At 41.8% G+C, this 27018-nt stretch overlaps 1 protein-coding gene and 1 long non-coding RNA gene across 3 annotated transcripts in view; both read right to left on the reverse strand.

Annotated features, from left to right (window-relative positions):
* stxbp6l (syntaxin binding protein 6 (amisyn), like) overlaps nt 1-27018 on the reverse strand; it is a 53349-nt gene that overhangs the window by 3601 nt on the left and 22730 nt on the right. The window contains exons 3-5 of one of the 2 annotated variants that reach the window (XM_018735311.2): nt 9502-9632; nt 8220-8385; nt 5233-5319 (exon numbers count right to left, since the gene is read on the reverse strand). In XM_018735311.2, coding sequence (XP_018590827.1) covers nt 5233-5319; nt 8220-8385; nt 9502-9632 — 384 coding nt within the window. The remainder of the gene's footprint in view (nt 1-5232; nt 5320-8219; nt 8386-9501; nt 9633-27018) is intronic. The other variant, XM_018735313.2, reaches the window with a different exon arrangement.
* LOC108924127 (uncharacterized) lies at nt 12597-13147 on the reverse strand. Its single transcript, XR_001965268.1, has 2 exons — nt 13072-13147; nt 12597-12935 (listed from the first exon to the last, which is right to left on the reverse strand). It is a non-coding gene; the product is annotated as an uncharacterized LOC108924127 (long non-coding RNA).

Consider the following 27018-nt stretch of genomic DNA (forward strand, 5'->3'; position numbering starts at 1 on the left):
GAGTCCTTTGGAGCTCTTCATCAGTCTTCATTCCAATCATTTCCACTCTGACGCAACTGAGACCGGCAGCAGGAATAAAGAGGAGAGTCAAGATGCAGTTGAGTATGGAAAGGTGACACAGCACATACTTTATCATGCACAACAGAAGGAGAGAACCAGAAGGTCTCAGTCTCTAATGTACAAACTCGGACAAAATCTGGGTGTGTAGAGCAACATCTCGGTGAGCTGCATGTGCAAGAAACTGAGTATACAGTATGAACAGTTCGTTTGGAGCACGGCTTTGACGTGTCATATTTTAGAACTTCACATGCAATAGCAGCATATGAGGTAAGGCTTCCCCAGAAATGTGTAGATGATTGAATGGAGAGCAGATAGTGGGCATAGTGGGTAAAGCCTTTGCCTTAGACTTTGAGGTTCCAGGGTCAAATCCAACCAACTGCTGTAGTAACATTTTTTACACTGAACTGCCGCAGTAAAAACGGACAACTGTACAAATGTGTAGAACACGGTAAGCTGGGGAGAAAATTACCTATAAATGTGTGAGCACTCCAGTATCCTCTGAGCTTTTCCACACCCGAGAGATTTGTGTTCTGCAGTCTCTTCCTTTGCCACAGACACTCATGTCTTGCACATTAGGTAAAACAGCACAAACGCACATACTGTACACAGAGGAAACAGCAGATGGTACACGTTTAGCAAGAGGAGTGGTTTACGTGGTGCCCAGCGGACCCCTCTCCACAGCCCAGGACTGATTCACAGGGACTGGGGCTACAGTTCCTGAAGGCAGCCTTTGTTTCCATGGTGAGTGGGTGGGGCACACACACAAAAGGTCCCATTGTGGCCTGGGTGTGCTACCGGGGGTGCAGAAACAATAAACAAATGGGGGGAGACATTGTGGCTCATGGCGGAAACAAAGCTTGCCTCTCTCTCGAGCCCCCTGGAAAGTGCAACATGGACACAGGCATCCTCGGGGCGCAAGGATCCAAGATGAAAGCTCTGCTGGCTTGACTCCCCTGAAGCTTCCCAGCAATGTCAAACAGCAGAACCTGCTGAATATTCAGTTCACAGTGCTGTAGTCAATGGAAGAATTACACCATTTTCTCCTTTAAGCTGCAGAAGAACTCCTCTCCTTTACAGAATGAGGTGACAAAAAAGACTCTCGCAGAGCAACATGACCTCTTCAGTTGCTGCCCGAGGGGCGAGAGAGTACAAACACCAGCAGCGGCACTCAATCTGCCGTGGCGAGGAATGTATGGTGCATGTCTGCATATTCATCGCACATCCACCGGTCCTCCCTAATCCACAGAGCCACTGGAGGGGCGAGATGCCGCGTCCAACCGCGGACCGCTCTCCTGGCTGACCAATACCACTCCCCCGTTGCATGTCTCGCTGGGCTCTCCAGGAGAACACAATCCTCTGGACCAGAGCAGCTTCAAAAGGCCCACTGTTTACACTTTTAACAGAACATCTCTACTAAATATCACGAAAACATACACAGGAAGCTGCGCGTCAGTCAGTAACCAAGTGACAGGCACACCTATGACTTCCATCTCCCTTCTCACAAGGTTCCAGCTAAACATCCAAGGGATTCTGACATGTGTTCACTTGCACAGCTACAAGCGCTTGCCCGGTACGTGTGCATGTGCATCTCGACACCGGTTATATCCCATTGCCTAGGCACTGTCAGCGTGCCAATTTCCACGGACAGACATGTGCTCTGCAGAAGGATAATGGCACCCTACAAGCAGACGGTGACACAGGACCCTTCTCAGCTGCCCTATTATTGCTAGTTTAAGCATTGAGGGCCCTGGGAGACAACCCCTCTGCCACAGGAACGATGGAGCAAGTAGCAGCAGGAGTCACCAGGCGCTCTCTGGACCGCTCTAATTGGACAGCCTTTGAACACAGCGTGCGCAGCAGAACGGCGATGGCGCCAACATCTTCCTGCTATGGTTGTGTAAGCAGCCTAATTCAAATCAAATCAACCAAGGTTCGAGCAGCAGAGAGAGACAAAGCACAGGCAATTACCATCATAACTGTACGTTTAGATAAAGTGCTGAAGAAATTTCATGGATGGTTTTCAGGTGAAAAAATACAGCAGAGGGAGGTCCATTATGTTTATTCTCAACATTGGAAATTACTTGATATGTGAATATAGGTTTAGCCACATGATTAAAAGTGTAAAGGCTGAGTTTAACCCTCCAAAGGACACTAGCAATACCCTAGGTTATCTTTTCTTCATCAGAAGTCGAGAGCTGTCATTTACTGCAAAAATAAGTTGTGTTGTACAGCATGTACAAAGTTGTGGAAGCCATGTGTTTTGGAAAAAACAATTCAGTTGATTCATCTCATCCCTCCTCATTTGGTGGTGCTGAACGCCATGAGTCATTCGCAGAGAACCAGAGCAGTCGCTTCTGAGAGCATTTGCACTCTTACACGCAGGTTCTCGTGCAGGAGTTGGAGGCATGTTTGCTGGTGAGCGCGAGGGACAAGGAACCCTTTTTGGGGCTTGCTGGTTCAGGGCTGCTCCGAAAGGTCACCCCACGCAAGGAGGTGCCCGCAGGATACGGCATCCTACAGACTTGTGACCTTTCTTGCAGAACAAGGCTTCATTTCTACCCACCAAGCAGGAAACTGCATTCCGCTCAGCACTCAGACACCCTCGATGATCACTGCCCTGCCTTCATGTAAATATAGACCTTCGTTTCTGCCCCAAAAAGAATGCTCTACCGTTTAATTAATAAAATTCATCAAGTTTAGCGCTGAAGGGAACATTGTCACGCACTTCAGTACTGGCAAATCTTTACACTTTTAGTGTTTAACTCAGTCTTCACACTTTTAATCATGTGGCTAAACCTTTATTCACATATAAGTAATTTCCAATACCGAGAATAAACATAATGGATTTCCCCCAAAGCTTATTTTTTTGCCCAATCACAGGACTTTGAGTCACCACAGTAAAAAAAAAAAAACAGTACATTGGTAGACCAACCTGTGAAAATAATTGGACCCAGAAGTCCATTTGTCCAACTCAATTTGTTTGCAACTCCAAAATAATTACCATTAATTCATGCAGAATCTCAGTAATACAGATGCCCCTCAGTTTACACTATTTGCTCATTGGGGTCTACAAAAATCCTAGATAAAATTATAAATATTCTTTGTAGGACTTTATGAACTTCAAACATTAATTTAAAATTACTGAAAAATATAATAAATCCATCATCTCCATAAGCTCCTAATGAGTCCCAATGGCTATGGAACATTGTGCAACATCCTCCAGCTTCTCGCCACTTAACTTCGTTATCTACAAATTCAAAAGGTTAATTACAGATAGATAGCCATCAGTTTACGTGTTAAGTTAGGCAAATCTTGGATAAGCACAGACAAATTAACATTATTACAAATTAAAAAAAGGCATTGTTTCTCCACAACCCATATTTAGTGCCTACTGTTGAAAAGGTCATCCTAGAATTGTACTTGCACAGCCAACATGTGGAATCGACAACCAGAAACACAAAGAAAATGCCATTTCCTGAAGTTGTGGCGCTTCAGCAGAAGTTGGGCTCCAAGGCAAAGCGGCACTTCACGCTCTAATATGTTATGCCACAACAAAATATGATAGTATTGTAACGACCCTCATTATTGGGGAGTGTCAGGTTTGAGCGCAAAAAGATGTTTATTGTAAATAGCTGTAAATTGTGGTAAATTTAAAATAGTTGTACAATGGCTGTGAGGGCTAACAGGGATTATAAGGAAGTGAGTGCCCGTTGGACAGTGTGAGAAGGTGAAGACTGAACAGGCTGACTTGAGGTGTAGGTCCTTGAGGAAAAAGGGTTCTCGGACTGAAAGCGTTTTTCCGTTGGTTTGTGTCGATACCTCTCGCTGTAAGCGGGTGTTCCAATATAGGTTCATAATGAATGTGGCTTGTGCATCCTCCTTTGCCTCATCCAAAAGGAAAAGCACAGCACGCTACAGTATTTTCATTTAAATATTAACTCCAGACTAAGATGATTAGGGAGGAACCTAAACTCCCTCTCCAGTGAACCCATTAGGTAAACTGTTTAGAAAAACACGCTTACATGCATTTACAAATACAAATAAATGAAGACAAAGTCTGACCCAAAAAAAAAAAAAAACCCACGTGGCATTACTCAGCCAACGCCACAGTCCAACAGCCTTCTTGGGTAAAAGGACTGAACACTAGTTGAACACTAATAATCAATAAAATGGAAACCCTGTAATAAGTGTTTTATGGAATGTATCATGGACATCTGCTTATTTGTTAAAAGTCCTTCACCACTGCTCTCTCATCTTGTGCCCTTTGGATTTTTGTGCCAGACAGCCTGGTCACAACACTGATGAAGTCAACTGACCGGCCAAGGGTGGTCTCTCCAACCAGTAATGCATTATGAACAATCATCTCTTTTGAAAGCCAGTTCTGGCTCCCAAAGTTTTGATGCACATACATTCGACACTAGTGATTGCTATAAATATTGGCTGACTTTGCATAGCACATTTATATTTATTCAGTCTCCAAACTCTTCTGCTAGCAAAGAGAACAATGTGCACCGTAACTCGCCCTGATCATGTACATTCGCGAGTTCTTCAAACGGAGTTCGCCAGGTACAAGACTGCTACTCAGTAGCCTTCTCAACTGCAGTCGCCTGCCAAAAGCACTGCAAAGTTTAAAACCTATTGCAATCAATAAAATTATGTTGATTATGGCTGAAGTTCCGTCACGATGACCGATGTCATCACTTTCACTAATAGCGGACCAAACCTTTGGTGAGAGACGTTCCAACAACATTGATAGGAAAACTTTGTTCCAAATAACTACGCCATGTTGATTTGGTAGGGTTACTTTTCTCCTTCTGTATTTGCTGGAGCTCTATGTAACAAATGTAAAGCAGCTGTGTTTAAACAAAATAAAAACAAATTGGAAAGCCGACTAGTGATTATAAAAATGTCTCAGGCTGGCGCAGAGTTCCGTGCGCTTCGAGGTGCCAGCAGTCATTTGCTGCTCAGCAACATCACACAGAATGAGGCAAGAATCACTGCAGCAGTTAATCATGTTCATATCGCAGTTTGATTTAAAAGTGCGTTTGGAAATTTTCACATGTATTGTTATGATTTACTCTGCAAAAGCTGAAAAACCCAATTTTGACATCTTGTGCACAACAAAAACTGGCAGCATGGTAGGAAACAATATCTTCAGGACTTCTTTCTTACCTTCCTTCTGACGAGGACACTGGTTCGATACTGTCGCACCCCTCATTTTGTTCAAAAAGTTCTTGCAATGGAAAATGACCGAACTTACTGAGCAAGAACAGAAAAGACAACATCTCAATTTTTGATGGCCTTCTGGCATTTTTACATCTATGCTGACATTTTCTTTTAAATGGCAGATTAGTTATGCAAGCATTGCACAACCAATTTAGTTGATACCATTTCGAAGCATAATTTATTTCAAAATATGCCTGGGAAAGCATAGCCAGGATTACGTATTAGACACTGAGATGTAGCATTAGAAGAGTTAGTGCTTCAAAACACTGTAAACTTGACTGGACTGACTTTACTTGCACAGTGTTACACACATTAGCAATGTAAAAACTGGAAAGGGTAAAACGCAGACATGGTCCGGTAACCTTGATGGGAAGAAAGGATATAATCTACCAGGGAGGCTCTCCACCCCAATGACAGCAGCAAAAGAAAGTGCGCTTTTGAAGACTCCCATTTGTGGTACAGGCTTCCACAAAACCACATCCCATACACATACTTCCAAAAAGCAATAGAGAAGAAGTAAACTGCCCTTGTTTACTTTGCTTTTATCCAATAAAGCTGAAGCAAGACCAACATCACAGGCTATTTCACATCACCTTTTTCAGACTCCCTGTTCCAATCATACATCTACAGCAACAAACCAAGTTAAAAGAAACATTTTATTACAGTATGCATATTACAGATATGCTGATCTGATTCATTCAAGTGACCAAAGTAACCTACACAGCACAATTTTTCATGTACTCATCAAGACTAAATATTAGCCGATTCAATTCAGCTAAAGTGATTTTCTTAAAGTATCAACAAGCAGCTTTTTTCTGGGGGGGGGGGGAAACACCAAAACCTTTCTGATACAAGTTCAGATCAAGGCTACCCACTCCCTCAGCAGAGACAGGGGCTGCAGACACCTTAGACGTGAAGGATTCGGAAGAGCATGGCTAATCTAATGCTGATGACAAAAGAAAATTAAACAATTTGAATTCCAATTTATTTTTCAAGTCACACCAAATTACACAGCCCACCAAATTTATTAGATACTACTCCTGGCCCACAGCATTTTCCAGAAGAATGATTAACAGGAATAATAATGACAGCGGAAATGTACAGAGAACAGTGTATTGTTATCAAGGTCCCTCCTTTTTCATTTAGCTCCTTTTCTAGGCCGATACCGTCTTACAAAGAGTGCTGCAGAACACGTGATTAACAACCAGGACCATTTACAGAGCATTGCAAAAATTGCACAAGATTCCTCAATGAATCAACAAGCCATAAATGAATCACCCAAATCCTTGCAGCTTGGTCAAATATCCCCGCTTGTCAAACAGCAACTGCGGCCAAAGTCCACAGAAAAACTTGGACAAGTGGACAGAAATCTTCCACTAAAAATCATAGTTTCCATAACCAATAAATCTAGAACACGACGGTACTCAAACAAGGCCTGTCCTACACACTCGCCAACAGTGTGGAAGGACTGCAGTTTTGTAAATCAAGGCTAAGATACATAGATTCTACATTGTGCTGGAATTTACGGCGCACTAAATTCCAACGCTAGTAAACACTTCAAAACCATGTAATGAAGTGTTGTACTGGAACAATTCTTCAGAGTTTCCAGATCCTCAACACCGGTTTCACGTGAACTGCGATAATGCAGAACAGAAAATCACTGTCAAAAGATGCAGGGAAATGGAGAAGTAGTGACCCACACAGTTATTGTCCCACACCTGAGCAGCCACATCATCATTGTTTTGCACTGGTGTGAGACTTAAACTGGGAGGGCTAGTGAGTCAAAGCATTAACAGGGTACTCCTGTTCCAAGATAACCGACATATGGTAACAGGCTGCTTGACCCTTCAGGATAACACCAACAGTCAGAACACCGCTAGAGACTTCTAGACAAAAGAAACCTTACTGTACAAATTATTATTCCCTACATAAATCGGAGGCACCCAAACAGATGGGACAATTTCTCATTACCTTCCTGCCTAGGTGACGCATTCAAACCGAGTATCAGTGTCATTCTCCCAAAATATTAAAATCATACAAAAACCAGTTTGAAAACTTGAAGTGTATTTAAAAGGTGTATCTTTTAGAATTCCACTCAATTTGTATTCTGGAGGTACAGCAGCCTCATCCACTATTATGTTTCACACAATGGTTGTAAGTGCATTAACCTTCTGGATATGAAGTTAGTGCTCCAAGGACTGCTTTTTCAAAATCCTTGTTTCTGGAAGCCATCTTTTCTGCTCTAGTCTCTGATCATTTTGAGCATCTTGTCTTCCAAGAAAGCCTGTAACAGGCTTACATTACTGGCATCAATGCAGTTCTGTTTGCTAGAAGAGCACCCTCTCTGGGCTTGGCCCTGGGCCACTAGGAGAACCAGATGGGGATGAAACTGCATAGCCCAGGAGGCAACCAAGATTAGTGAGGCATTTGTTATTTGATAGTAGAGGACTGTCACTGTTGTACATGGCCTGAACTGTACACTAGTGGGTCACGGATGTGCATCAACAGCAACACTTGAGCTCAATGTACAATTAAATTTAGGATACATTTCATATTTTAGTTGTAGCACCATCTGGTCTGGTGAGCGCTCCTTAAAGAGTGGCTGTGACCTGATCCATCAAAGTTATTTACTGTCAGATCTAGGGTCCAGGCCTGGGGGGGGGGGGGGGGGGGGGAGGAGGAAAAAACATATCTGGATAACCTTCGAATGACTCTGCTAATATTCGTTTTCACCCAAGATAATCCTTCTACAAGCATCCAAGAGTTTCTTCCAAAAGTGTTGAAAAAACAGCCCCGCGTTTTATGGGAGTCCCACTAGCACCACAGCCAAGCAGTTGGGGCCAAAAAGCTAGCTTGTCTAGCCAAAGTGGGGGGGGGGGGGGGGGGCGGGGATAAGAGGCAAAGTTATGGAAGCGCACATCTCTTTGGCGTACCTCCAAGCAGCTTCGACTGGCAGTTGATGAACTCTGGTTTCCGCTCGCCGCTGTGCCGCTGGCAGGCATGGTGCAGAATCTGGACAAACGTGCACTTCTCCCCAGCTGAGCCAGCTACCCACTGGTCAGAGGCATTGTCAAAAACCAGGTCGAATTCTGGGCAGTCCTGTGGGAAAAGGGTGGTCGGTAAACATGTCAAGAAGAAGGGGTGAGGTTACAGTCCCGTAAACGACTAAATCAAATTATGGCAGTGGTTTTAACGCCCAAATGTGTCTGACCGAGAAATCCAGAAGGCAGCAGAAAAACATTTAACACAGAACTGCATAAATCTAGTAAAGGGCAGATTTACTGTTGCTGTACTGGATGGAGACCAGGACAGGACAAGCAACTTGTGTGAACCACAGATACAAAGCACTTCTTAGCCTCCGCCCACCTCAACCCCCAAGTGACATCAATGGAGGGATGTCAGATTCAATTAACAGCAAGTCCTGCATAACTGTATTACATCAACTCTAAACAATCATTTAAATCTTTTAACCCTCTTTTGGCCAAGGGCCACAATCATTGTGCACTGTTTAGAGGACCACACGTAAAATCACAGTAAGTGACATGTTGACTCTTAACGTCTGAAATGGAGAAAATATCATTAGATTGCAACTGTATTATATAGATTACCTCCCTCAGCCAGACATATCATTAAGTCATGACATATAGATAAATACAGCATGTCTTTTTTGCGTGACAAAGTACTTGTAAAAGTCCAGCACAGTGAACATGTGAACTCCTCCCCGAAGTTGTATGCACACTGGAAATCAACACACTGCAATAATATTGTGATGGACTGGTGTCCTCTCCAGGACATACTTGGCTTAGCCTTGCACATTGTTCCTCCAGGATAGGCTCCGGACTACTGTGACCCTGACTTGTACAAGAGGTTAACAGCAAGTACAATAATAATAAATAAGCGAAGCAAATTGTTGAAGCCTAGGGGCTGGCTGGTCGGTACCGTGAACTACAGTCTGGTGTAATAAGCTTATTTTAGTAAACTGGGTACCCCCCGATCCACCATCTGCTGTTCTGTCATTTGGTGCCAACAGATTTCTGGCTGAAACTTAACCTTAAAAAGGAGGGGCCTTTTTAAAGTCAGGTGTCCTCAAAGGTTGGTACTCAAACACAGATCATTAACTACCACTGTTGGTATGAAAACCATCCTTCCCTAAACTACTAGAAATATTTAACATTACCCAACAGCTAGTATCAAGGCAGGGAAAGGTGCACTTACTCTGTTTGGGTCGATGCCATTGACCTGTCGGAGCTGGTCCACAGTCCACTGGGACCTTCGAGCAAAAGAGGAGGAGCCCTCAAACTGTTTGACCTTGGTGATTGACAGCTGAGGGGGCTTCTTGTTTGTCACTGAGAAATAAAGTTGGAATAAAGTCAGATTTTCAGAGACTGAATGTCTTTCACCAAATATGGCTCCATATTATCAATGTAAAAAAAAAAAAGTCAACAAATACTGACAATATTAACTTATACAAGTTTATTTACAGGGCAGCACAACAGCTAACATTTTCAATATTCTGTGAATATATCAACATTGATTTTTGGTACCAACCCCCCACAGACAAACAACCTGAACAACCCAAATGGGAGAGGAAACAATGAAACCCGAAGTCCAAAGCACACAATCATACTTCAACACTACAAGATACACTAATTCTTACCATGCCTTTATCAGCAGCACATTCTTGAACCAATAAAATAGTAAAGTAAACAAGAGGAAAAAGAAGCTTCCGCTCTTCTACTGGTTGCTTCGCTAAATGGGAGGCTGAACAATGGATGACTTTACACTTGCCAACAACAACTTTCCCTTGTGGCCCTGCAAAGCCCCGAGAGAGAGCTACCCAAAAAAAAAAAAAAAAAAAAAATATATATATTGCATGCCAAAACAAAATTGCTTCTGGCAAGAGAGACAAATTTATGTACTTAACTTACATAATAAACACTACGCCTGAGCAATTATCCAACCTAATTTGAGCCCATCTTCTGCAAGTTACCCTTTTGAGTTTATTGATCTCTACCACAGAATGCTTACGCTTCAATATACATTACACACTTCACAGAAGAGAAATGGGTTTTTGGAAGAGGTATCATCTAGCCTGACAAATGGATTCAGTTTAATATCCCCTTTTAATAAATCTGGTATGATTTGTGGCATCAATATGTGAAGTGGCTAGAGACAAAGATGTTCTGTCAGTTCCCTAGACTGAAATAAGGCCGCTCTGTTTGGACTACAGATGAGTATTTCTACCCCTGCAGCACTTCAAGGTCTAGACTGGTTATTTTTAAGACTGACGTAACGCAATGTGAGGTCACCATGTGTACACATAGTTATCGCCAGGAAGAAATTCAACTTGAGCAAACCAACTCCGCAAAAAAGTTTATAGTCGGCCATCGAAATGCTCCTGAGGTTCACTGCCGCCACCATCTGTACCGACTAATCCCTTCTACGGTAGGCCTAGGTAAGGTAACAAGTCATTTCTGCTATAGCTTCCTGCTCCCACCAGCACATGGGAGAGTGTCCTTTTCCATCATTACTGTTCTGGAGGCAGGACCCCAACCCACTCCTTCCTTTCACAACTATTTAGAAAAGCCTGGTTTCATATTTTTCATAGTAATCGGATTAACAAGGTCAAAAATGATTTTAAATATGATTTCCAAATCCAGTTTAATATAATATAGTGCAAACGTACATTTTGTGCACCTTGAGAAAGAGTGCTGATCTGGAGGTACAGCATTACCGAGCAGCTGAGTCACACTATTGAGTCAGTGACTCAAAAGGACCAGTGTCCGAGTGTTGCGGAAACAACAAATGGAAAAATCTGTTATATGTAAGTGTGTGTGAAAGCGAAAATGAGTAAAACATTGTGACAAGCTGTGCAAATGCTGAACCACTTTGAAGATCCAGGTTGGCACCAAGCAACATAGCTAATTACTTCAGAAATCTTTGCTGCTTACAGAGGACCGAAATAATTTCTTTGAGCTGTCGAGTCCCTGAATATTGTTCCCAGTGGACAGAGGTTTAAGTAGAGTTGTTCTGGTTTGTAACACTACCTTAAACTCATGATATCTGGACAAACACAGCTTAGTTCAAAGGGAACTTTTGTTTCAGAGGAAGGCATTTCTTTTGCTGCAAGACAAGACTGTCAGATATTTCTCCTCTCCGGAAGAGATAACCGTAGTGTTGTCTTTTCCTGTCATTCAGAACCACTGAGCTGTTTCAAACCAAAGTGGTTTCTCCTGTGAATAGAGACCACCAAAGATCTTCTGGGACACTTTCCCTTCTCAACTGAAAACCACACATTTGCTGATGCAACCAACCTCCAGAGACACTGGCCCTTAAACTCCAACAGGTGAGACACTGCATGTTTGGCTCAAAAACACTACATTTCAACAACAGAGCACACAAGGAAAAGAGATTTTATTCCAGAGTCTTACGGACACGTTGCTAACAATACATCTTTCTTTGCGATGAAAGCCTCTGAATGACAAGCGTGTCATTAGCGTCTCCCCTGAGCCTGGCAGCAATCTGCTGGGCACTCAATCAAGTGGGACCCAGTCAGCAACACAATACACGTGCTATGATACACAGCACTCCAACCAACAAGGAAGAGTGGGAAGGAAAAGTTGTCCTTCCGAAAACTCAAGTATGAAATAAACCACTTTCAGCAGCTCCCTCCTTTCTGTTACATGCAACATGGTATAATTAACTCATTCCAGTGGTGCTGAGCACTCCACCTCCGGTAACACCCAACTTCTGGTTCCTCAGCACTCGCAGATTTCTGAGAATGTGGATAAGAGCAAATTTATAGCAAAAGGCAACAAAACTGTCACCCTTTGCAGCTGTCCACTATTATGAGTTTTACTTTCACTGTTGGAGAGCACTGATCTCATTTAGCAGATATGCTCTTCAGCAATGCATCACAAACATGAAAACACCCTTTTACAAGAAGGACGAATGGTCTTAGACACGTGATTTTTACCGAACAACCCTTGGACCTTCCTTGTGAAACAGAATGTGGAGATTCCTGCCCACTCCTTCATTAAGAAAAAAAAAAAAAGAAAAAAAAAAACAGTATTCATGCATGAATTTGATTACCATCTGTACTCACTGGAAACTAAATTGTAACCTTAACATTGTAAGTCGCTTTGGAGAAAAAGCATCAGCTAAACGAATTAATGTAAAATTAACTGCAAGTACTTACGGTATATGGACGTTTAAAGAATTCAAAACAAATATTTGGATCACTGTTTACATCTATAAAAAAAACTGCAATGCCCCTGCAATGTGTACCCACCAAGAATCTGTAACTGCTCTCTAAAACTGTTTATCCACCAAGTCCATTAACAACATTTCTGGACTATGCCACAATGTAGATGACTTCCTTGCACATTTAGAACAAGAAAAGGATACAGTCTTGCAACAGATAGAGGCTGGCTCAGGTGAGTGCTCGTGCTCCTTTGAATCAATAAGGTGCAATGACAGAACGGGGGGGGGGGCACCGGGAACGGGTATTTGGGGGCAGGACTTTGAGGACTGCGGTGTTGTCGTGCGGCTCGGGGACAAAGGTGCGGGCGTGTGCAGGGTTTTGAAAAGCGGTGATCGGGCATGCGTTGGCTGTCTGCCTCCACCTCGTCTCTTGTCTCGCTCTTTCACTGGGAGTCCCGGGGGGGAAGACATAGAGGCGGCAGTTAGTCTCAGCTGTGGGCAGCTTCCCTCGGGCTCCGCCCCCTTTTCTCATCGTCTCAGCATGCTACAAGTCTATCAAAATATAGTACCACCAAAAAGTACCTATCCACGGGTCAGTATGACTTCTTGGCCTCCAAACAGCTGTAATCCTCAGCTGGATCCAGCACCAAAGAAGGCCTGAAAGAACATGTCTTTTCATATAAGACCTGCAAGACCAGTGCAAGCATGCAGCTCACAAGGTCAAAGGGAATGTAAACATAGGGCAGATGTCAGTGTTGTACAAAAGGTTCAGTATCGAAACTGTCCTGTTACATTTCAAAGATTAAGACCTTGGAATGACCAAGGGTGGAACCTGTAGAAAGACTGCATTGTTTCCATATTCAAGAAAAACAAATTCTCATTTAACAGACAGGCAGTCACATAGCACTGTAGCAGCCATGTAACTGAACAGCTGGATATAAATTATATTGACATGTTCTGTATCCCCTTTGGGAGTGATGTTGCAGCGGGCTTGGCCTGTGCCTGCTCTCTGGTGGGTCTGGGGTTCAAGTCCTGCTTGGGTTGCTTTGCGACAGACTGGCGTCACGTCCTCGGTGTGTCCCCTCCTGCCTTGCGCCCTGTGTTGCTGGGTTAGGCTCCAGTCCACCATGACCCCACTTAGGACAAGCAGTTTCGGCGTGTGTGTGTGTGTGTGTGTGTGTGTGTGTGTGTGTCCGTCCCCTTTTGTCATGCCATCAAGAAGTGGATTTGGTCCCACTGGGGACAGAAAGACAATGTTGGAAAAACAGTTTAATTTCACACCCCTCCCCCAAAATCACAACTAAATTTCATTAGAACAACTGCCAGAAAACTATTCAGGAAATATTCTCAAAAATGTACAACACTTTTAAAAAAAGTATGTGAATGACAACGTCACGACAGGACAAAATTTTGAGTTAACTGTCCGATTGTTGCGGAATGGCTTGTCTGTTCAGAGACAGGTTGTAGATAACATAAGTATGCACTATATTAATACTTTGAGTCTTCGTGCAATTACACCCTAGCAAGGTAAGGGTTAGAGCTTTGAAAGGATGGCAGATTCATTGAGTCAACTGTTGTACTCAAGACTGCAACAACCTGCAAGTGGCCCGGAAGCCTTTGCTGAAGTAAAGGCGAACAGAACAAGTTTTGCCGAATTCCTTCGTTTGCTCTCAGTTACCGAAATCAGATATGGGTATCGAGGGGCTGGTATGCAACTAGACATTCTGCAACAGATATCTCTTTTACATTCAAAATGGGGACTTCGGGATTTCCACTGTGTGCTGATAGAATGACGAAGCAATTTGTCCCAGTGTGACTCAAAGCTGACCTTGCTGACAGATTTATCGTAGGAGTACAGAGGGGTGTGCACTCTTCATGTATCAGCCTTTTGAGACAACTGCTTGCCACACTTCAAGAATCATCTGCCTGCATGTAGACCTGCCTGCTGGTACAATGCACTTCCGTATGGTTGTCTGGAGGTGGATGTTACTGAAGAAAAGCATCTTCAAAATGAATGTAAATAGAGCTCTAGGGTATACGTATGTATCATACGTGATCTTAAGTCACTTGTTACTGTTGAATGTCAACATTTCAACTGAATAAAGCTGAATATTTCAAGGAAAGTCAAACAATACATTACCTTGCACCGCAACTTCCCAGTTTAAAATATATTCAAAACATGGTCAAAGCCAAGAAAACAAATACTTGTTAGAGTGTAACCTTTGCATGCTTTAATTTTATTTATTACTGCATACTGTAGCGAGTCCCAGAATAAAGAAAGCCTATGCAACGTGGTTATTTTCCCAATGACCAGCAATAGCAGTTATAAGGCCTTGACAAGCTTTTTCTTTTAAAGACTTGAATACACAGGACATACAGAACACAAGTATATTATCAGCACAGATCAAGATCTTTTTTCAAATCTGTGTGTATAACTGTGATGAAACTCTGGAGAACAGTAATAAAAATAAGCTTTGTGACCCATCGAGGTTCCAAAGAACCATGAACAGTCTGGAAAAAGATCAATTCCAGCAACAGTAAACCTGTTAATCTACCCATCCAGCCATGTTCCAAATCACCTTTCCAGAAAAAATACTTCCATGAGCAAATCAGCTCAGCTATGAAAATACAAAGCTGAACAGAAAATATTTTGATCAAAGAGGGGGCGAGAGAGAGAGGGAGGGAGAAAAAAAAAAAAAAAAAAAAAAAAAGAGAATCAACAGAAATACCTTCCTAATACTGACAGTCATAGCATTACCTTCATTTTAATAATTTCCTAAATAATAGTACAAAGACACTGGAAAGATTAATTTTGGATATGAAATTTGGCAATCTTAAAGACACCACCCTAACAAGAAAAGGGAATATCCAAAGCTGTTTTTTTTTTTTTTTTTTTTTTTAATATAAACTGGAGAAGATGAATGCATATGCCACCACCACAGAAATACGTCTAAACACCATCTTTAATCAAAACTGTTGACAGGATCAGAGCCAGAACCAAGGGATATGTTCATTGCACATCAGACGGGCTGAAAAAGGAGCACTTTGTGACAAGCAGCTCAAACAGGAAGGGGGAGACAACACAGATAGCAAAAGCACTTAAATTTAATAATCCATGCCATCCCAGGATGATCATAAAATGTACCAAAATATCCTTTGATAGCCTTCTCCATTTGAATGAGGTCTGATCACTTGAGTCTAAAATGTGTTGTTCTAAAGTATAACAGCTAGACAAATGGCTGATCTTTAGTGCTCATGATTTTATACATCATGACTGAAAGGCATAAGGCCACCTTGAACTTGATCTTAAAAATAAATAAAAAGAAAATCAAAAAAGTTGGATTTATAAAAAATTACAGAAACAATTATGCAGCTACATTTACATGTATTCATTTAGCAGACACTTTTCTCCAAAGTGACATCTCAGAGAAAATACAATGTGTTCATTACATTACATTTACATTTATTCATTCATCAGCTACATAAACACAAGAAAGTAATGAGAAGACACTGGAATAACACTAACAGGTGAATAGACTAGCACAAGGATACTGCAGATACAGACAAAGCTGTACTAAGAGCTGGATAAACACTGTTTAATCATATTGTGATGCTGACAGAGGTGCTTTGAAGAGAGTATCTCAGACACGAAACTTCGAGGAGCACAACTTAAATTATAAAAAAAAATTTTTGTAACAAATAGCTCTAGAAAGCATATGCATATTCTGCCAAGAACAAAGTAAAAATAGTTCAGCCAAGGTTAATCAAACATTTAAAATGAATTCATAACTAAACCTCTTTATGCAATATTCAAATGGGGAAAAAAAAAAAAAAAAGTTGCTTTGTTTTTCCAAACATAGAGGACCAAAATGGCCATTTTCATATTAAAGATGTAAAATTCATCTCAGTTGCCTTAACGTGTTACATTTAATGAAGAGTACAGTATACACTGAATAGTGCGTATTACTCTATTCAAAAACTTTAGAAATTCATGTTGGAGATGTGCTGTGCAGCAGCATACTCCTCACCAAGGAGGTGTCATGACCCTCAGAGAAAGTATCGCAGCAGCTCTGCAGATTACATTATAAAATATTCATTTAGTACTGCAACACTGACATTCTCATTATTCACCTTCTGCACGAATGATCTGGATGACAACGTCTCAATTACAGCGCAGCAGAGGCTAGACGCTATGGGTAGGACAGGATTGTGGGGTGGGCACGTTCATGCGGATTGTCCTCAACAAATTTCACCAGGGACACAAAATCCTGGAGCCAAGAACCAGAAAAATGATACTGCAATGGGAACCGCCATGGTACAAAGCCAAATCAAAACAGTTTTTAGACTCATGCAAAAATCTTCTTGGAGCTGTTACAGCATCTGCAGTATCTTAGCGACTATGAGACACCAATGAACCAAGATCGAGTAAGGGGAAGGGTGGGGAAACTCAGTGAGGCTTAAAAAAATAAATTGACAAAAAAAAAAAAAAAAAAAAAAAAGTGGAACTCCTTGCATAAGCTAACTGAAAAGCACTGGAGCAAAACTTGGAGATTTATTTTCAACCCCTTCATAACACAATTTAAGAAGGGCCACACTGGTAGTTGAGACTCCAGCATCCCTGAGGAACAAGCCCTCATTCATGTCTGCAAGGCCTGCTTTCAGAGAGACCTTATAAAGCAGAGTAACCACATCACTTAAGAAAAAACACACACACAGCAGCAACCATCTGCCAGTTTTGGCTTTGCTTCTGGAGAGACAGCTCAGCATCTCCCTGCTGGCTCAGCACCTTCACAAGACTAAGAAGGAAAAGAAGAGAAAGCAAAAAGAACGGAGAGAGAATCCAAAGACATTGAGCAAAATTAGACAAACTAGAGACAGACCACAAGACTAGAAAAAACAGCCTAAAGCAGGAGAGACTGCAAGAACAAATTGGGGCACCTCAGCCTGCTTAGAGCCCCAGTCCATTTCCAGTCATATTTCCCCAAAACGACCAGCTTCTCCAGAGGAGCACGTTTCAGCAGTGACAGAAGGGCCTCAGGTGCCAGTTTACTGAAGTGCATTGCATCTGACAACAGAGAAGCTGAGCACACGATTAAAGGTGAAGGCCTTACGGCAGATCTGCACTCCCAAAACTGGTTAATGCTCTTTTGCTTTACCTCTCAGGCTTGAGCTCACAAATCAGTCTTCAAAACAAGCAGAACGCTATACAAGTATGGCATGTTAAGCTATGTACCCCAGAACGGCAAATTTCTCCTTCTCTTTAGGGACTTTCTCAGCTGGTAGGACAAGTGGCTTCAACACCGCCTTCAATGGTCTTCTTGGACCGAAATGCTGACAGCTGCACGCACGCACGCACACCCTGCTCAAAGGAAAATGCTGTGGAGCCTGAGGTTTAGGTTTGTAGAACAACACACGACAAAGCAAAACGGAAGCTCACTGCTGGAGAACAAGGGGGCTTGCGCTTCACATAGAGGGGATCACAAAGAATTCTTCCCACTTCCTAAACTTTGAGACAAATCTTCAAGTGCTAATAGAAGGCTAAGGCAAAGGGGGGGGGGGGGGGGGGGGGAAAGAGTAATAGGATGTTTGGCTTGTATTTTTAGAACTGGGGACATTTTGTGCAATCAGAGCAATTTATTTTTCTATTGTTACGTCTTCCTTCTGAAACTGTGCTTAAATACGGCGTTCAAAAAGGCAATTACGTCCAAAAAGTGTTACATTGCCACGCATAAAAAGCTTAGCATAAATGCCAAGTAACCACAATTCCTAGGTAGCTCAGTGCCAAACCCCTGTAGCGATAATGTCAAAAGCAGCATTTACTTATGAAAAAACCCTCAAGTTGAGCAGAACAGTTCCATAAAAGGCTACAATAATTACCCTTGCTCATTACAGCAGCATGCCCAAATGCCCAGGAGCTCTGGGTACAGTGCATTTTTTGTTAAAAAGTATAGTTTCAAAGCACAAGCAACTAGCCTTTGTCAGCCCAGCCCAAATGCCCAGGAGCTGTACTCTTACACTATGTTAAACGGTATTATTACAGTGTTCCCTCTGACAGCGTTTAAACGCACACTATTTATTTCTCTGTATATTTAGTACTCAGGCCTTTAAAGCCTTCAGTCTTCTTTTAGTTTCTGTAAATAAGGATTACTCAGGGTAAGTAAAAAGTGGAGCTAGAGGGATTACGTTGCAATTTGAGAAGCATTGGGAAAGCCGAGACCTAAAAAGATAACGGAAAGCTGTCTTTCCTTGATAAAGGAAAAGTTCCATTTACTGACATGATCACTATTGTGCAGTTTGTGTTTAACTGTAGCAATTTAAAGCTAGAGGTTGCATCGGAAGCATGTGGAGAATACTGATTGCTTTACAAGATTGTTTTCCATGCAAGAGTTCAGCTGGATGTTTAGTGGCATAATTTGATAAAATCTCAATAAAACAGTTGTGTTAATGTCTATGAGGAAGCACTGTGAAACTGGCAACAGAGCAAAACTGACAATACAATGTCCTTGCTTCTCAAAAGAATACCCAACCCCAAAAATGTGAAAAATTCCTACAGAGATTGTGCCCACAGCAATGGACACATTAACGTGCCCAGTTGCTGCATAACCAAGAAGAAGCTGAACCTTAACTAATGAAATCCTCAATCCGCAGAAGAATCCACACAAAGTGTCCAATGAAAATGTGTGTTCACAAGCATACTGGTGCCACTTTTGTATTTATTTCACTCAAAACAGAACACAAGATGTAGCTGACACCACTGTTAAGACTTGAAATCCATCAGCTGAGTTAATACTGTAGAGGACACACTGAATAGTACCTCTGATAGGCACGCCTTTTAAAATAAAAGAAAAAAAAAAATCTAAGGTTTGGATATTCCCTAACCTCTGACAATGGTCAAATAAGTATCTTTTCCATGGCAACAGAAGACAGGTAATGTTTCACAAGGTAGCTGTTGAACACAGTATAAATGTCATTATGAAACCCGTTTACCACCACCAATTTTCATTTAATATAGAGCTAAAAAAAAAAAAAAAAAAAAAAACCACTAGACCTTTGTCTGTGGATGGACAAATCAGTTTTTCCAGGAACTGTATTTATGCAGTCCCCACACAATTTGACAGTCCTGCTCCTAAATGCCTTAAGATGTTAAATTTATGTTGACTCAAATACAGAATGTTTTGTCCTCCACTTGCACCCTTAGTATTGGAAGTCATGTGTCAGAGTCCATGCATGCTTAGTATTGCAAGTCTATTGTCAGAGTCCATGCATCCAATTGTCTTCTCCCTTCACTTTCCAAAGTATCAGCTGAGGAGCATTAATTCTCTAAATGTGGCTAAAGTATGATCAGTCATCATTTGTGCTTCTAGAGATTTTTAGATTGATTTGATCCAAGATCAATCTGTCCACAATACACTTAGTCTTCAACACTTTACCTCAAAGGACTCCACCAGCTATGGGTTTTCACATCCATATAGGGCCATGAGGTGGAGGGAGAATTTTTACAACTCTAAATGTCATTTGTGGGGATACATCAGCAAATTAGAAGACATCTTACAGAGCTTTCATTTCAGCTCTGCTAAATTTCAGAGACCACTTGCTGACTGACCCCAAGAGGCAAAGCTCTCAGTGACTTATGTCAAACAGCAACAACCCTCTGACCCAGAGGTACAGACTGGTAATCTATTGCTACTTTAGTGTACAAACCCAACTCTAATAAAATCACTTAACTAAATCTGAATGTTTAGTACATTAAGTTGTGCAGATTTAAAAAGGAAAACAAGTTTTGAATTGAAATTTACAAGAATTGCCACGAGAAGCACCTAGTAGTGTTTTGTCATGTATTATGGCACTAATCATATAGAACAGGAAATGAGTACCCACCACTACCCCCCAACCCCTGCTCACCACTGACTGCAAGTCAAGGTCATTAGCAGGTTGTCCCCTCCACTCCCCCCACTTTCACTGTTAACTTTATGGAGCCTTTATAAGCTTCGACTAAACAGCTGGAAAACAGGAGCTGTCACTGCAGCTGGGTGAGAGGTGACACCAACAAGGCAATAGGTGGAAGAGGGTGCTATACCCAGGGCATGAGGAGCACAGGGCAGCATTGTTTCCAGCTACACAATGAAACAGAGAAACTCCTGTGAGTCTCCTTCCTGACAGTCATTCATGTTCTCATGTGACTGTCAAAGGGATCAATGTTTGTGTAATGTTAAAGCTTTCCATTGTATTACTGTATTGTGACAAACTTCCACTCCCCCTTTTTATTTATACTGTGAAGAGATTTACATTTATTCTTCTCAGATGCTTTTCTCCAAAGCGACATACAACTTGTGCATTACATTAAAAGACAGTTGCAGACATGTGATAGAAGTAAAGCATTTGCACTTATGCATCATAATGGAACAGCCTTCCAACATACCTGGAGGTTTCAGTCAGACTGAATGCCTGCATTACAGACAGGAATCACTAGTTTCTACATCAAGCAGAAGCTTCACATGCACAGAGGACTGTTGACTCAGGGTGGGTGGGTGGGTGCACAGCTCCATCCTTCCAGAAAACAAGCTTCATTAAAGGGGACAGCAGCATATGTGCCGCAGCAGCCCTGTGAGACACACCCTGCAGGGTCTTGCTCACAGACAGGCTCCAAGGTGCCCCACCTCTCTGCCTGATGGCATCAGACAAGAAACAGCTTATCAAGCCTGGCTTACAACCTGTACATCCTCCAAAGACAGACACTGTTTCCAGGGAGGCCATCCAACCATTTTAAGTTTTGTACCTTTTGCTCTTGAGCCACATGGAATCCAAAGGCAAACAGCAGTATTAAAAGCAGAAGCAGTTAACAGTTTAAACAGCTATAATTTTGCACATTCACAAAAATTTACATGTACTGTAGCAAATGGGCAAAGACATGTCTTTGTCAAAGCTCATGGTATTGAAGGAAAACAGGCAAAATCAAAAGCATTTTGTATACACTTTGCACTGTGAAGGCAGCTCTTCTGTGCCCAGCTGCAGAGCATACGGCCCACATCAAGGACCACAGCATGCTGGCTTTCCTTGAATGTCAGCGCTCTGCAGTGCCACTGAAGTCACCACCCGCACAGCAAATCATCTCAACCGGGGTCTTGCTGCAAAATGAATCCAATTAAAAGTACCCTTTAAAAGCCTTCCTGTCCCCATGACTGGAAGTACTTCCTCCCCTTCGAGAGGCAGATGAGGCTGGAGTGCAGACACACAGCTTGCAGAAGAGGTGGCCTTTGTTACGGCTAATCAGCACGCTTGTTAGTCCGAAGAGAAGCAGCTAAGGCCTCCCTTTGGGGTCATATGGCAGTCAGCCAATTGAAGCCCTTATGCTTCCTGCCAGGCAGGAAAAACGTACAGAGTGCGACTGTACTATAAAATCAATTACACTGCCATTTTGAAAGGCGAAATCAATACGGGGCAAAGAAAGTTAAGGAATGATAGAGGAAGGACAATGAAAAAGATAAAGCGTAGAACAAAAACCCCTAGCCCCCTGCTGCTATGGTGTGATGTGGAGATGAAGACTGGTCAGATCTACTTTCTCTATTCCTGTAAAGCCTATAGCAAAGGCAGCCCACAGGGAATCAAATCAAAGTATGACTGCCATTGCTGAAAATCCTGCACACACACTTTCCTAGTCTTGCACAGAGACCATTTCTCAGTTGGGGTACAGTCACTGCTTGTGCTGGCTGATCAATGTCTTGTCTTGGGAGTGACAAGAAAGGGGTTTGGAATTGTCTCATTTACTGACACAAAAGAGGAGAGAAGGAAAGAAGTGGGAGATGGAATGAAGAAGAGAAGAGGGGGGAAAAAAAAAAAAAAAACTGAAGATCAGAATGAGAGGCTCTGCAGATAAGGCATATTTGTGACATATGTTCGGGGAAAATGTCCATTCCCCACTCTGCCAGAGCTGGTACCTCACCCAGAAGTAGTGGGTCAGGATGCTGAAGGGGCTCTGCTGTATACGCAGACATGCCTAATTAACCTGGAACAATGGCAGGCATACAGAACAGAGAGCCAGCTTAAACCCCCCCTGGAATTCTTGCATGTACTGCAAACCACTGCCCTGAGCACATGCACAACAGTAGGGAGTCTCCGTGAATCCCATAGCAGCACGATTTGCATTTATAGATTTGTCTAGTCTTTTTCCTTTACTTTCATAACAGGCCACCTCACCTGTTTTTAGTTATAAGCTGATTGCTAATTGAGACCACCCCTCCAAAAGCTGTGCAGTTTCAAGAATGTGACAATTGAGCCGCACTGTCGAACACACTTCCACACGTCCGATTACCGGCAGCAAAGACAGGCTTAGAGGTTGCCACACTGCAGTGCCATGCCACAAGGCAACAGGCAGGAAAACCACTGGGGCTCTACCTCACCCCAGAAGGATGTGTGATACAGTCTCAAAGATCACATCAAACCACCCCAAGTGCTTTCAGATAAATGCCAAAAAACCCTACAGAGAATAAAATAAAGTGACAAATGTTAGAATTGTCACATACATTTATTCATTTAGCAGATGCTTTTGTCCAAAGCGACATACATCTCAGCAAAAAGTACAATTTATGCATTACAGGAAGAGGAGGAGACATAGGTGCAGACATGAAAGTCTCAAGCAAACTTAGTTTGTTACCTACCACTTGCTGCAGCGAGGTTCATTGATCAAGTAGGTGCAGACAAATCTTGATACCCTCCCACCATTTTTTTGTTTTAAATATAAGATACACAAATAAGCAATATACACAGTGTATACTGGGTTCAAAAACATTAGAAACATGAAGCTCACTATTCACCTAAAGTCTTCTCAAAGCAATAGCACTTTAAACTGTACAGAGTACCATACTGGTTGCAGAGTGAAACTGTAGCTACTATGGCAATGAGAGCCTTCTGCAAAACTACTGTATTGCAATTCCATCTGTAAAGAATTTTGTTTTTAATGCCTTTCCCGTTCCAAGATGGAACATTTTAAAAGAAGCAAACACTAGGTAATGCTAAAATTGTCTTTCATACAGTAACTGGCCTCATACCAACAGTAACAATATTGCCAACATCACAAACCTAGGAATTGACTCCCTAAATAAACATTTCCAAGACATTTGACCTGAGTTCCCAAACTCCCCTGCCAAGCATGTTGTCACTGTACTGTTAAGACAGTTTGGCATGAATACATTGTGAGAAAAAATTGTATCTATTGTTTTACTTTTTGTAAGTAAAACAATAGATACAAAAAAAAACCCCCAAAAACAAACTAGGAACAGCTGGTAGTGTGGTGGTGAGAGCTACTGCCTTTGGACCCAAAGGTTGCAGGTTTGATCCCTACCTCTGGCTGTAGTACCCCTGAGCAAGGTACTTACCCTCAGATTGCTCCAGTAAAGTTACCCAGCTGTATAAATGGGTAAATGATTGTAAGCATGTAGTAATTGTGACCTTAACATTGTAAGTCACTTTGGAGAAAAGCATCAGCTAAATGAATAAATGTAAGGACCTTCATTCACCTTTGAACTATGAATCAGTGATTGTGGTTGCTGCAGAAATGTGTGGTGTGAGTGGTAGGGCTGCATCTGCAAGGACACATTACAACCACACTTGATCTGCTGCTGTGTAAAGAAAAGATGGCAACACCACATGAAGAAAACCTTCCTGCAGGAAAGAAGGAACCAACCCCCACAGGAGGAACACACAAAGGAAGAAGTCAAAGACTGAACTAACAGTCATTATTAACCCTACCCTGTGGTGTATAAGTATCTGTATTCTGCCTGCCCTCTGTGTCTCCCTCCCAGGAGGCTCACATATTGCATTAGGCTTCTGTAACAGAGAAAAGTTGATGTTGTTCTTTCCTACCACAACATGCATCAAGTTCAATCTTCAATTTCACAAGATTAAGGTCTTATTTATGCTTGTAACATTATGTGATTTGAAGTCCACATTTAAATAGATCAGAAATGTAGCTATTTTAGAAAGTCAAAAGTTACCACCACTTTCAGTTGCAAATTTACCTTATGATTAGTATCAATGAAATTAATGGGTAGTAGAGAATTCAAATTTTCCTTGTGTCATTGTGGCAATCTGTCTCAATCCAAACCTGCCCTATATGTTTATTAGAGGAGTCCAGCCACCACCATTCGAACCCTACCCTTTCACAGCAGTCTGTTTCCTGGGTAACGTGGATGTTAATACATTCAATTCAGCAAGAAAATAGCCAAAAACTGACATCACTGAGGAACTAAAACCTTTCAGATTTGAGATACCAAGAATGCATCTGTCTCAAGCTGATACAACCACCACCTGATGTGGAACTAACAATGGTGCAGCAAGCAGCACTGTTGCCTCACAGCACCTGGGCAGTGTGAAAAACCATGGATTCTATCCCAGCTCAGTCTATATTGACTTTGCCTGGGTTTCTCCTGGATGCTTTGGTTTCTTCCCACACTCCAAAGACATGTTTGTCAGCAAATTGGTGAATAACTGCATGTAGTGTGTGAGAAAAATACACTACTTGTAGTGAGTCATCTATGCAGTAGTGGATCAAGAATTCTAAGTAAGCTTGAATGAAAAGGAACATGCTAAACACTACACAGGGTTCACTGGAAGTCATTTTGAAGAAAAGTATCAGCCATATGAATAAATGTAAAAGAGGCAAAAATACCATTACACAGAATAACCCTTTTGTGGGGAGGGTGTATGTTTTCATAACCTTGTAGTGGCTTTTTATTGTGCAGGACCCTGTAATGTAAGGGTTGAGTGTATAAACACAGGACCCCCAACTCCACTACCCAGGCACAATCTAGAGTAGCAAACCTTATTAATCTTCTTCAGCTCTCAGTCTGTCCTTGCCAACCCATACATCATGGGATTATCAGGCATTGCAGCAGGGTCCTCAGTAACACTTCTGACATGACTCCTAATCGGGTGGTTTGTGCGATTCCCAAGACATGCAATGGGTGCCATTAAGGAATATACCACAGGATGTGCTGCCAGTGCAGACCGTTTCAAAAGGAGAGGAAGAAATGGAGTCTGGGGAAACATGGTTAGAAAAGCTGCCATGTTTTTAAAAAAAAAAAAAAAAAAAAAAAAAAGTCATCCATCTGTTCCCTCTCAATACCAAATCTCTTCTCAAGTAAAGTATGACTAGTAAAAATTGCCACAAGCCTTGATTATAGAAACTATAAAGGTAAATTAACCTTTCTAGTCAGACTTTCAACCTCAAAAGCATTTGAAATGGATAATCTGGAGTTTTTAAAAGTTTACTGCACAAAGTACTACAGAGGATTAGTACTAGATTGAACTATTAGTACTATTTTCAGATAAGACAGTACTTTTCAAAGGCACTGTTTTAGGTAATTTCAGAAACTAAGATTTTGAAGTACACAGTAATTTAGGCAAAATAAAGACAAAATGTGCAAATGCTAAAGGGTTGTAATGCCAGCCATAAAATATACAAGTCAAACAGATCTCAAAACACGTGGAAAACTGTTTAAAAGGTAACTAAAAATAAGCTACCTTAAAGGAATGGACTGTCACTCACTGACAGTCCACATCAGTGTTAATTTGACTCAAACCACATTCACTTACCTCAAAGGATGGAAGCTATAAGCTGCATACAAAGTAGAACACAAATATCTGTAGTGGGGGATAAATGGATACTAGGATGTCTATTCAATTTTTTTTTAAGCACTTAATACATTTTCATGTAAATTTTCTAGAAAAACAAACTGCCCTGGCCAGCCAATCAAAGTCATAAAGAGTGTTAAAAGAATGAATGAATCTTTCAAATCAGTGTTTCAAGGAAACTTGTGCCCCATAAGTCAGTGAACTCCTATGCTGAGTTTTGAAAAAACAAACAATTATAAAATGACAAATGCCCTTTTTTAAGACATCTTTAGAAAGTCAACTAATTTTGCAGCGCAACAGCCACTACAGTGTTAGCAGGCACCCTGCAGTGTCCAAAAAGTCTAGGTATGGACTGTTTACAATGAGAGTGTGAGGGAGTGTTCTGCTCAGGCCTTTGGAAGAGCCGTACAGCTTAGAAGGCGGACACTGGAATCCTTCCCTTGGCCAGGGTCAACCAGTGGTCAAGTACTTTCTTCATACCAGAGAACTGTGAGGCTTACCAGACCTACATTACTGACACACCTTCAACTATGCGACCAAAGTGTGCATAAACAAGCATGCACTTGGGACATTTCAGTCATGTACACATGTACAAGAGGCATGGAAAACATTCCCTGTAAGGGCTGGCCATTCTAGCCGAGATGCACTTAACAGGATAACCACATTTAGCACAAGACCTTATTCACAACAAGCCCACAGCAGTGATCATGGTGAGCAAGATTAATCGCAAACATGCAACACACAATTTACAGTATATGTTAAAATTATTTATGAAAACACAGTTACTCACTGTGAATAAGCCTGTATATAAATGCAAGTGTGAAACTGTGTGGTTCTGCAGACTGATCTGCAGAGGATACACAAATTTCCTAGCGGTCTTCAAAGTTACAGAAGACACAC

The sequence above is a fragment of the Scleropages formosus genome, chromosome 1 (genome assembly GCF_900964775.1).
Source record: "Scleropages formosus chromosome 1, fSclFor1.1, whole genome shotgun sequence".
In the NCBI taxonomy this organism is placed as follows: domain Eukaryota; kingdom Metazoa; phylum Chordata; class Actinopteri; order Osteoglossiformes; family Osteoglossidae; genus Scleropages; species Scleropages formosus.